Below are 12,101 nucleotides of genomic sequence, written 5' to 3'. Positions count from 1 at the left end.
AGCCTATGGCAACAAGGTGTGTATGAGAATATTAAATTAAGAGCTATATCTAAACATTCAACTGAAAAATGTCATATTTAATGCCAAACATGAGTCATATAAAACTTGAAATGTAGATCAGTTCCGATAATGTATATACTACAGTAGTTTCATTGTAATTACGCGGATTCATGCAAATAGCCTATTGCATGCAGATCCATCCAAATACATATATACATATGTATATGGACAATTGTATGTCTACGATCAGTTAGTTCATAATGGCCTGGTATTAAACTTTTATGTAAATAATTTCCGATTTTTTAAACAAAAAATTTAACTTCGGCCTTGAAAGTAGCCCCATTTAAACGGGTTTTTAATTTGATTGCTTCGCTTGGAACTTGATGAAAGATGATCATTCGCGCCAAATTGACGTTTCATCAAAGAGAATGTAAATGACGTAGCACTTACTGCAACGCCTATCTTTTAAACGCGCATGGTTCGCTCCAATTGGCTGAGGAGTAGATCATCTGACCAACGGTCGCGGGAAGCCCTTCACCATGCGCTTCATAACGATGCTCTTGAGTTTCGCTAGATCAATGTATGTAAACATAGCTAGCCAATGATTTGTTGTGAAAATACACTTTTAGAGTTTGTAACGTTTTAAAGTCATTTCATTGCGAGTTTTTGGGATAATTTTTTTTTTTTAGGTACCCCGACGGATTTGATGTTTTTCTATTCGCGCAAGGGGTTGCAGTGCGCCACAGCCATTTTCCGGTACCTATAAGCTAACTTGGCTGTAGCTAGTAGGAGTGACCACGGCAGGGGCGTGTAGCTGGTTAGCTAACTGTACAGCTAGCGACACATCTTCGGAGCAAATTTATCAGATGAACATAAACTTGCTTGAGATGTAGGTTACAATTTGCGACCCGTCATCAAGAGAAAGTGTTCGCTGAACGTCAGGCAGATTTCGGTGGAAGTTTGGCTCTTTTTTTTGTTGCCATACTTCTCGTTTGCCAGGTAGCAGCGTCAACTTTGCTGCGTGGCTAGCCGAATGACTTGATATTACAAGCTACATTAATGTATTTTACGGTGATTATATACATACTACAGTAGTTGCATAGTAATTACGCGGATTAGCTAGCTAACAGTTAACGTTACACCTTTAGCTATAAACGGACACTTTTTTTGTTTTTGTTTTAAAGCGATAGCCTGGTTTTAAATGAAAATGCAGAGTTACAGTTGCCGTCGTCGGCATGGAAGTTCATCTCCAAACGCCCGACCAATACGTCAGAAGTTACAGTTTGCACCGAGCGATGAAGAGGATGACCCGATTGAGGACGGCAACAACAGCACAGGAGCAGAATCGGGCTTTACAGAACTGGACTCTCCAATGCATGAGCTACGGGACAGTGTCGATAAACGACTCGAACACAGCAGCCCTCTGAATCGGACTGGGGAACGCGGTGATGTGGAACTATGGGACGAAGAGGGATTCGGTTCTCCGTCTCACCTTCAGTCCCCCAGTAGCGTTATTTTCACGAAGGGGTCCCGGTCACCACGGAAAAGCTCTCGGGTGTACGGCAATTCACCGGAGCGGTCATACATTCAGGACGATGGGGAAGGCTCGAGCTCACCTATTCCAGACTGCCCCGACACACCTCCACACAAAACCTTCAGAAAACTTCGCCTTTTTGATACTCCACACACACCAAAGGTTTGACCTTTTGATCCAGAAACCCTCCAAGCTGTACCATACCAACAATTGGCTAATATTGTTTTGACAACATAGTTAATGCATTGTAGCGTACTTAGCTAACATTTGTGACGTAGTAATGATGCATGGCATTTTTGTAGTACTGTACAAAAGGCTGGCAGCATGACATAGTGACTCATTGAATCTGTACTTTTTAAAATGTTTTCAAAGGTAGCTTTTGTTGAATAATAGTAACCGCCCAATGACCTATTTTCAGTAGTGCTATACAATTATATAACCCAGCAGTCAGCCTTGCAAATTGAGTCATTGATTCGAAGTCTAGACTTTTTCATGGCTGGACATGCCCCCAGTTATCCACTCTGGAATCCTTGTCAACATCAATATTTTGCATTGATAGGCATATTTGTATACACTTTCACACAAATTTCACCTCAACTTTACCCAAATTAGTTATTTATATATGTGGTATTTCAGTTCATTAAGGGGATTTCACTTTATCATAATAGTTTGCTCTCTAAGTGTCTCAACATGTCTTGAATATTTTCATTCGCAGAGTTTGCTGAACAAAGCCAGAACTGCCAGCTCAGTGTCCTCAAGTAGGAGAGTGGCTCTCTTCAGGAATGTGGATTCCACAGGAAAATCTGGTCCAGACAGTAGGAGAAGCCAGACCCCTTTGGTCAACATCAACCCCTTCACCCCGGAAGCCCTTCTCATCCAGTCTACCACTCAACAGAAGAATAACAGGAAGAGGGCACACTGGAATGAGTATGTCACTCATTTATCCTGTCTTTATTTTAGCCAAATAAGTTAGTCTAATACTATCTAAAACAGTTGAACTTAGTCCAATTTCAACAGACAACAATTGATCACTTATGTTTTTGTCCTTTCATTTGATACCTGGATGTGTCCATATGTCGGTACACACAGATTGTAACCCATTGTTATTGCTAGCTGGAATCGTTAAATCCGTTGACTAAGCATCAGAGTAAGGCAAAAGTCTGGCAGGAAACCAAGACACGTCATGGTCACTAATGAACTCTGCCATGTGTGTGTGAAGGCCCCAGTGCTGCCCTCTGGTGGTTGGAATGTATGCTAACAAACTCTTTGTCTCGTTTTTTTTTATTCAGCTCCTGTGGTGAGAACATGGAGGCGAGTGACGCTGAAACCGAAGAAATCATTCCTCCGCCAAAGGTAGTTATTTTCTAACCATCCTGATTACTTTATAGCATTGTGATGAACTTGGTTCACTCGCAGGCATGTTATTCAGCAAAGCTCTCAACCTACAAATATCCAGTTAGATGGATAACATAATCCAAATAACATTTAGTTAGACTATTGTGATTTTCTATTAAACCTCCTTTCCATCCTCAGAGAATCACCTTGATGGAGAGTAATATGAAATCCAGATACGCCTCTGAGTTCCACCAGCTGGAGAAGATCGGCTGCGGGGAGTATGGGGCCGTCTTCAAGTGTGTCAAAAGACTGGACGGCTGCATCTATGCTATCAAGCGTTCAAAGAAGCCCCTGGCAGGCTCTGTGGATGAGTAAGTTGGAGTTTCTATCTGAAACAGGAGCACGCTCTAAATATACTGATCCAGCCAGACATAAGTTTTTTGTGCATATGGAACATTTCTGGAATCTTTTATTTCAGCTAATGAAACATGGGACCAACAGTTGTTGAGTTTATATTTTTGTTCAGTATATATTGTGTATGGGTACTCTTGCTGAAGCCAGTCTGACATCCTCCCTTTGTTGCTGTCACTATGTATTCCAACCAGACTTGGGAATAGTATTTTGTGTCTATTCTCTAACGGTCCTTGAAATAATAAATAATGTTAGTTATCCTAACCACAGTTAACCAACTTGAAGAAATGCCTAATCTAACTGCATCTGCGTTCCACCCATAGGCAGAATGCCCTTCGGGAGGTGTATGCCCATGCTGTGCTGGGCCAGCACCCCCACGTGGTTCGCTACTACTCAGCCTGGGCAGAGGATGACCATATGCTCATCCAGAACGAGTACTGCAACGGCGGCACCCTCTCAGATGTCACGGCCGAGAACTATCGGCGGCTCGGCTTCCTATCGGAGCTGGAGCTGAAGGACCTGCTGCTGCAGGTGACTCGCGGCCTCAAGTACATCCACTCATCCTCGCTGGTCCACATGGACATCAAGCCTAGTAAGTACCACTGAGAGGTTGAAAAGCTTGAACTTTAATGTCAGATGGGATTTGTAATAATGAAGTGGATGTTTAAGTTAACAGTGGAGACGAGAGAAACCAGCACAGTTTGGTTTTTTTTAACTTAAAAAAAAATTCAGCTTAGTTTTTAACAGGAGGACATCTTGATTCACATCCCTAATTCAATGCAATTTGTTTGAAGTGTTTGTTTTTACTTAGTCATTGACAACAAAAATGAATTTGTGTATTGTCTCTCTTTCAGGCAATATTTTTATCTCACGCAAGACGGTGTGCAGTGTAGACGCATGTGATGAAGAGGAGGACGAAAAGGATGGACTGGCAACCAGTGTGGTATACAAAATAGGTGACCTTGGCCATGTGACGAGGGTGAACAATCCTCAAGTTGAAGAAGGCGATAGCAGGTTCCTGGCAAATGAAGTCCTCCAAGAGGTGAGTTTTCTCCATTAGAAACAGCAAAAGTATTATTATTTGGAAATCCAGGGTAATTCAAATGATTCTTTACAACGTTCCTAATCACGTCAAACTTTTCCTTCAGGACTACAGTAACTTGACGAAGGCGGACATCTTTGCCCTGGCCCTGACTGTTATCAGTGCCTCGGGGGCAGAGCCTCTGCCCACCAATGGGGATAAGTGGCACGAGATCCGTCAGGGAAAACTGCCACCCATCCCACAAGTGCTCTCTCAGGAATTCATGAGTCTACTCAAGGTAAGAACTTGATGTTACTATAAGCGTTTCCTTTGAAATGTGACTGGTTAATTTAAGAAGGTTATGGTTTTCTAAAAGCAGTCATTTTCCTCTTGACCCTATACCTTTGCTTATAACACAGCATCGTTGAATACCAGTTTCTATTTGGCTAGAAGGGCATTTGAGAATTGTCATTATAACCAGATAATGGTACAGTGGGAAAATATGATTCTATGCCACTGCTATTCAGTGATGTTCACTGTCCTGTTATTGGACAAACTGATAAAGCTGTGTGATATTGAAAGATATACTGTTCATTTGAATTATGCGCTCAAAAATCAAGTGGCTGATGTTGGGCTATTTACATTTGCTAGTTTTCAGGAGGTAACTTTATTTTTTATTTTTTTCTCCCCTGCAGCTGATGATCCACCCTGACCCCACTAGGCGGCCGTCCACCTCTGACCTCATCAAGCACCCGGTGCTGTTGACCGCAGCTAGAATGACTGCTGATCAGCTCCGTGTGGAACTCAACGCAGAGAAGTTCAAGAATGCACTGCTTCAGAAGTAAGTACAGAATGGCACTGACACCAAGTGAAACAAGGATCTGATGTAGGCCCCCCCCCCCCAGGCTGTTTTTGTAAACACTAAAGGCAGTGGTTAGCTAGTTGTTGCTCATGCTTTTACATAGTGAGCCAACCTACCCATAGTGTGACATTATTTGATGGCTAAGTGACAATGGAGATGTAGAAAAGGTGGGGCTTGTAAATTAGAGATTCACGGTATGGACTTTCGGTTTCATAATCTGTTTCTCTCATGGTGCAATGTTTCTTTCAGGGTTGGTCTAACTGTTCTTCATTGCTTTCCCCAGGGAGCTTAAGTTGGCCCAGATTGCCAAAGCTGCTGCTGAGGATAAGGTTCTGTCCACAGACAGAGTCCTGACCCGTTCCACTGTCCAGCCCAACTCCAAAACCTCCAGACTCATCGGCAAGAAGATGAACCGCTCAATGAGCCTGACCATTTACTGAAATGCAGACACGTCCCTCCCCCAATGAGGTTGGAACATGGACTGGAAAACTGATATCTAGGGAATCTGACTAGCTACGTATTCTCTTGGGTACAAGTGCTGAAAATGGACCCAATTTCCACTGGTCACAGGAGAGACTTCACTGTCAAACTCGGTGCTGTGGGTGGACCTTTCTTGTCTGACTCGGTCAAGACTGAGACTAGACATTGCCATACTCAATTAGTACTGACATGTCAAATATTTGACCAGTAATTCTGGTAGTGGACATCTTGACAGAGACCAAGCATTCCTTAAGGTAGTTAATGTACCTTTTTTTTCTGTTTTGTTTTTGTCAGCCACAAGTCTAAGTAGATTGCAGAGGCTCTCCACTGTACTCCATGCACTTCCTTAAAAGCCTTGCTCTTTGATGGAGAGGGACACAGAGAAGCCCTCAGTGTGTGAATGTACCAGGCCACAGATGTGTGCACCTTACTGCCTGATTCCAGGCATCCGAGGGTCTGTCAGACAATGCTTTTAAGAGCACTTTGGAAGCAACGGGGAACTTGCCACACAACCTGCTGCTATTCATGTCTTTGTTCTATGGGGTTAATGGATTTTTCATTTTCCCATTAGGGTAGTTTTAAATCATTGCACCCATTATCATATTTGGTGGACTATAATTGTGGACCATAACATTATTATTTTGTTTAAACTATAAATATATTTTTAAATGGATCATGCAATACATGTAAGAAAATGGTGTCTATCAAACCTGGTTTAAAAAAAGTGCTTTCTTTGCCAAAATTAAACATGAGTACAGCCTGCAACTTCAACCCTGCCTTTGTAGCATTAAATAAATCATTGTTCTGTAGGTTCTCCGTTTAACTCTGTTATAGCCTGTACATTATCTTTTAATAAATTCTTATCAAATTCATGTAACATATTACATAAGGCCCTACATGACTGTATTACCCCCCTTATCGCACACCTGGCACGTTGTAACCAATTCAGTTCAATGTGACTAATCTACTAGGTGTATTTTGACTAGCTGCCATGAGGAAATGAAGAACTAAAATGTGCGTTGACATTCGTGGACAAGCGTCTGGCAGCTTGTCACGTGACTGTCTCATTGTATCCTATTATGAGAAAAACGTTCCGCAACACGAGCTACTTTTAGTCAAGCAAGCAGCCATCTCAATGGCACTACGAGACGAACTTTTAAAGCCAATATGGCACGCGTTTACAGCGTTGGACCTGGACAAAAGTGGGAAAGTGTCCAAATCCCAGTTAAAGGTATGGAATTATATTTACCTAGATAGTGTGTTTGTCAAACAACCCCGAGGCACGTCGTTCCCTTCATTATTAAAAAATTACACGCAATAAACTTTTTGAGCGTCCAAAAAAGGTTGCAATCAAAGTGAAGGCCGTCTGATTTTGGATGGATGATACTTAATAGTCGAGGATGCATTTGGAATGATGTCATTTTAGCCCAAATCATTGTCTGCCTTCATATTACTACAGCACAGACACGGTGCATGTCATAAGTCAATGGGATTTTTTTTTAACTGCTTATGTATGGTTAAAGGGAACTTCTTGTTATGGCACACCTGTGGACGTTAACTGATTGTCGGAGTATTTTGTTTATTTTAAAACAGAATAATAAATAGTCGCTTTTGCTGACTAGATCTATAGCCTACCGTGCTTACTTCACAATCCACTTCATGTATGCCTACTATAACAGCCACTTCATCAATGTTAAGTGTTTGACTAAGCAGCCTTACATTTAAACAGCATATATGCAGAGTTGTGTGTTTAGCTTGTTTATGGTGTAGTTTCGTGAGAAGGGCACTTATCAGTACCATAGTGCTGAAATCATTCAGGGTAAAGTCACATAATTTGATGTGATTAATTCAGTTGTAATAGTAGACTGCACAAGGTGCAATTTCGAAATTGGGTAATGCGTCATCAGTTTTTCTATTGTCATGTCAGTCACTGCGTATTTTAGATCCAGTTAGAAATGTCCAGAGCAACTAGCCCATGTCAGCTAGCTAACGTTTTTAGCTAGGTTTTTTTTAGCCCGTAGATTTTGTAGTAGATGTTCAAGTCACTCAAATATCACAAGAATACAAACGAGACATGGCAGAATGTATAGTACTGCAAGAAAATATGCTTTATTACTGCAAAATGTACTTTGCACCCCGTGACAAAAGGTGTAGAATTGCAGGAGGGGGGGGGGGCGATGACGACGAGTTATTGTTTCCCGAAAGCTGGAAGGGGGCCTCCAAGTGAAAAAGTTTCCTAACCGCTGGTGTAGTTGACTAGGAACCTTTCCAGTGACTGATGTGTTCAACTCCTTCATTAAGTAGAAATGTATGCTGTTTGGGCGTTGTTGCTGCATTTAATATAACTATTGGCTCTGTGTAAACTGTGAAGTCCTGATAAGAAGTGGTATTTTTGTCTTTGCAGGTGCTCTCGCATAACTTGTGCACTGTGATGAGGATCCCCCATGACCCGGTGGCCCTTGAAGAGCACTTCAAACATGACGACGTAGGCCCTGTCTCTACTCAGGGCTACATGCCCTACTTGAACAAGTTCATTTTGGACAAGGTGAGCCGCACATACAGTAATACTTAGAGTATATATGCCCCTCAGTCAATCATTCTCTCACTCACTGCTGTTTATATGTTTTACTGTTTACTGTTTGATGAAGGGTCACTGAAGTCTAGGATAAAGATGACAAGGTTAGAATTCCATTGCCTTAGTTTGAGATCTTCAACCTTGACTTCAGTAAATGCTAGTGATTCTATTGTTGGTCAAAATGGGTAATTAGATTGAGAGTAAAGGATTCCTTTTCCAATGTCACAACATGGATACCATGGTGACAGAGAGGCATTCCTTTGCCACTGTCATAAATATGAGAATTCTTGTGTAATTAAAAAAAAAAAAAGGGTTAGCAAATCAAGTTTGGCGCTTTCTACTGGTGTCATAAAGGTGTGTAAACTTACCATGTCACATTTGGAAATGGTTTCTGCTGTCATAAAGGCTTACTATGGTGTCTGGATTTTTTTCAGTGGTGTCGGAAAGAATTACTACAGCAAGACACCTTTGTTCATTTCACAGAGGGGAGCTTATGGGACAGTTTTGTAGTTGTTGATTATATTAAAGGTTACCATGATGACAATTTGTAGGCTAATTCTTGTGAAATGTCACAGAGTTATCGTAAATGTTTTGGCATACTTGTTTTCATACTTGTTGTTTTTCATGACATAGAATTATTGTGTGTTCTAAAAAATTACTACAGAATTTATTGTCATCAATGACAGTTTAAAATTAGAATGTTTATGGTTAACCTTTGAAAATGTTCCTGGTAAGAACCCATTTTGGACTTGGTGTGCATTTCATAGTCTGGGATTTCCATTTGAAGGCAGATATCTACTGTTCAAGTGCTTCCTATGACACACACGAGGAAATAGATGGCAAGGGATTTTACAATACACCTTACGGTACATTAGCCCATTCCATTCTCTGACGTGTTAATATATCTTCTCCTGTCACTTCCTCGAGCTCTCGTTCCTCTAATACAACAAAAAGGTTTCAGGAACCTAGATATGACATCATGGACAAACATCAAGAGTCTCCCCACCCATGTGGATATGACCCTACCAAACAGGTCTGGAGCACCACACCCACTCCCCAGGGAAACTCCATCCTAACAGTTGTGTGTGTGTGTGTGTGTGTGTCACCTTCTTCCTCCCTGACTCACTCCACTTGTCAGACAATTACAGTGACTCAGCCGGAGAGGCAATCAAGTCCATCGCTGACTGTTCCACATAATTCCCCATTCTGCCATTTGGGACTCCGCAGTCGCTCACTATGTGGAGCACATCATTCTTCCTAGCCAACTGACCCTGTAGAAACCTGGAATGCATTGTTAATTGGGAGCTTAATTTGTTCCTCTTTTGTTAGAAGGGGAACAAAAGAAAGCAAGGTTACACAAACAACAGAGCACCAAAATAGTTCAAGGCTGTGAACATGTGACCTTCCTTTAGTTAACATTTTTAAGGCTGCTGTGGCTGAATTATTTCCTCATTTCATGTCTTGCTAGTTCAACCACTGTCCGTCCTAGTCTCGTCTAGACCTCAACATATTTCGATCCATGTTTCATAATAGAGTAACACATAGGCTCTATATCATATTGTACCTTGTTTGTAATTTCACACTTACTTTTGATTCACCTGTCCTCTGCCCTCGCGCTACAGTAACAACAGGCATGTCTGTGGTGTGACCGTTTGACGGTAGGAAGTTTCCGTCTCCTGGAGGGCCAAGGACAGTGATAAGACTGTTTGTAAACCTGCTTGGACATTCCACTGCAGAGAATACTAACGAGCATGTGTATCTGCAGTGGAGAGGCAGGACTGGGTGCTGGAGGGGCCTTGACAAGGCCCTCATTATTGAGGTGCAGAGAGTGGGAGAACGGCAGAGAGAGAGAGAGACCTCAGTCTGGACCAGCTAGTACAGAGCGAGAACGAGATGACCATGACACAACATTCTGAGGACAAAGAGAGAGCTGCTATTTCATAATAATGCCACTTTCACAACTTCTATTGCTCCTCCCTCCGCATCGTCTTTCTGCTTACCTCGCTGGTGTTACTGTGAAACTAAATTTCTCTTGAGTTATCTTTACTGTGAAATCTTTGACTCACCCAAAACAAACCACAGCTCTATAAATAGTGTCTGCTGATGTTGAAGGCAGACATGCCACACCTGTGTTTCCCCTTAGTTCATTGACCTGATTCTTACCTGGGCCACGTTCAATAGGCAAACTCTGTGGAAGGTTGCGGTGAGAAATGTTATGACTTGACCTGAGATTAAGCCCATTCTACATGTCAAAGAGTAATGTTTATTGTACATAATTTTAACTGAACGTTCCACAATGTTCTACCCTGCAGAACTCAGCCCTGTTGTAAAATATTCCCCCACCACCTCGTGAGGGGGAGGGAAATTAGAGACACATCGAACAAATTACTCAATAATAATAATAGCAGTATGCTGATTGGTTAAAACCGCATTCCAGGCGTTGTCTATTCCATAAGTTCCCCACTGGCTAAATCTATTACGTTAAAATGCGATTTACTCTGTTTACTCTGACTGCGCCATCCACTGAAAAGACACAGAAGAATTGAACAAGATTCCTGTACGTTCTACCTGGAACTAGTACATACGGCAGCAAATACACTGAGAAGATTCTTGTAATGTCTGAATTAAAGAGGTCGTAACATTAGACAGAAATGTTGCATGTATTATATAAAAAACATACAAGAGTATGAAGGGGAGGATGAAGGGGGAAATCGGAAGGAGCGGGAGGAGGAGAAACAGCGGCAGAGAGGAGGAGGAGGAGGAGGAATGAGTTTGATAGCAGCAGTGAATCTATTTTGACATCCCTCAACAATCATTCTCACGGTAGTACATTGGTAGTAATCATTGACATGTCAAAGCTAAGCAGGGCTGGGCTTGGTTAAAACTCTGTATGGGAGACCAAAGGCTGGAAGGGTGACCTGCAAATAAATCCACTGTCCAGTAAAATGTGCTGCCCAGCCTTAACCATGGAAACTCATACCTGAAAATGTAAACGTATACTGAACAAAAATGTAAACGCGACATGTAAAGTGTTGGTCCCATGTTTCATGAGTTGAAATAAAAGATCCCAGAAAATTTCCATACTCACAAAGTGCTTATTTCTCTCAAATTTTGTGCACAAATTTGTTTACATCCCTGTTAGTGAGCATTTCTCATTTGTCAGGTGGATGGATTATCAAGAAGCTGATTAAACAGCATGATCATTACACAGGTGCACCGTGTGCTGGGGCCAATGAAAGGCCGGTCTAAAATGTGCAGTTTGGTCACACAACACAATGCCACAGATGTCTCAAGTTTTGAGGGAGTGTTCAATTGGCATGCTGACTGCTTGAATGTCCACCAGAGCTGTTGACAGAGAATTGAATGTTCATTTCTCAACTATAAGCTACCTCCAACGTTCGTTTTAGACAACTTGGCAGTACATCCAACTGGCCTCACAACCGCAGACCACGTGTAGCCACACCAGCCTCCAGCCTACTGACTGGTTTTCTGATCCACACCCCTACTTTTTTTTTTTTAGGTATCTGTGACCAACAGATGCATATCTGTATTCCCAGTGATGTGAAATCCATCAATTAGAGCCTAAATCATTGATTTCAATTGACTGCTTTCCTTATATGAACTGTAACTCAGTAAAATCTTTGAAATTGGTGCATGTTTCATTTATTTTTGTTCAGTGTAAATACAAATATTGTACTTTTTCATGTTTTTGTATATGCATTCAGAAAGTATTCAGACCCCATCCCCTTTTCCACATTTTGTTACATTACAGCCTTATTCAAAAATGTTCCTACACACAATAATCTACATACCCCATAATGACAAAGTCAAAACTGTTTTTTTTTTAGCAATGTTAGCACATTTATTGTTAATAAAAAAAACA

General features: G+C 41.6%; 2 protein-coding genes across 3 annotated transcripts in view; both read left to right on the top strand.

The window, feature by feature from the left end:
* Window positions 1-499: 499 nt before the first annotated feature.
* Window positions 500-11,869, top strand: wee1 (WEE1 G2 checkpoint kinase). The gene is made up of 11 exons (XM_024379042.2): window positions 500-1,696; window positions 2,250-2,461; window positions 2,824-2,887; window positions 3,068-3,240; window positions 3,604-3,872; window positions 4,135-4,322; window positions 4,429-4,599; window positions 4,997-5,142; window positions 5,447-6,874; window positions 8,048-8,188; window positions 8,653-11,869. Exons 1-9 carry the CDS (start codon window positions 1,202-1,204, stop codon window positions 5,601-5,603), a joined length of 1,875 nt encoding a protein of 624 aa, XP_024234810.1. The 5' UTR covers window positions 500-1,201; the 3' UTR covers window positions 5,604-6,874; window positions 8,048-8,188; window positions 8,653-11,869.
* LOC112218332 (switch-associated protein 70) overlaps window positions 6,656-12,101 on the top strand; it is a 26,459-nt gene continuing 21,013 nt past the window's right edge. Inside the window, exons 1-2 of one of the 2 annotated variants that reach the window (XM_024379038.2) lie at window positions 6,656-6,874; window positions 8,048-8,188. In XM_024379038.2, the coding sequence (XP_024234806.1) occupies window positions 6,656-6,874; window positions 8,048-8,188 (360 nt within the window). Of the gene's footprint in view, window positions 6,875-7,843; window positions 7,952-8,047; window positions 8,189-12,101 lie in introns of those variants that run through there. The other variant, XM_024379039.2, reaches the window with a different exon arrangement.

The sequence above is a fragment of the Oncorhynchus tshawytscha genome, linkage group LG01 (assembly GCF_018296145.1).
Source record: "Oncorhynchus tshawytscha isolate Ot180627B linkage group LG01, Otsh_v2.0, whole genome shotgun sequence".
Lineage (NCBI taxonomy): Eukaryota > Metazoa > Chordata > Actinopteri > Salmoniformes > Salmonidae > Oncorhynchus > Oncorhynchus tshawytscha.
The sequence above is the reverse complement of the archived record's forward strand: the minus strand, read 5'-3'. Positions and strand labels throughout refer to the sequence as shown.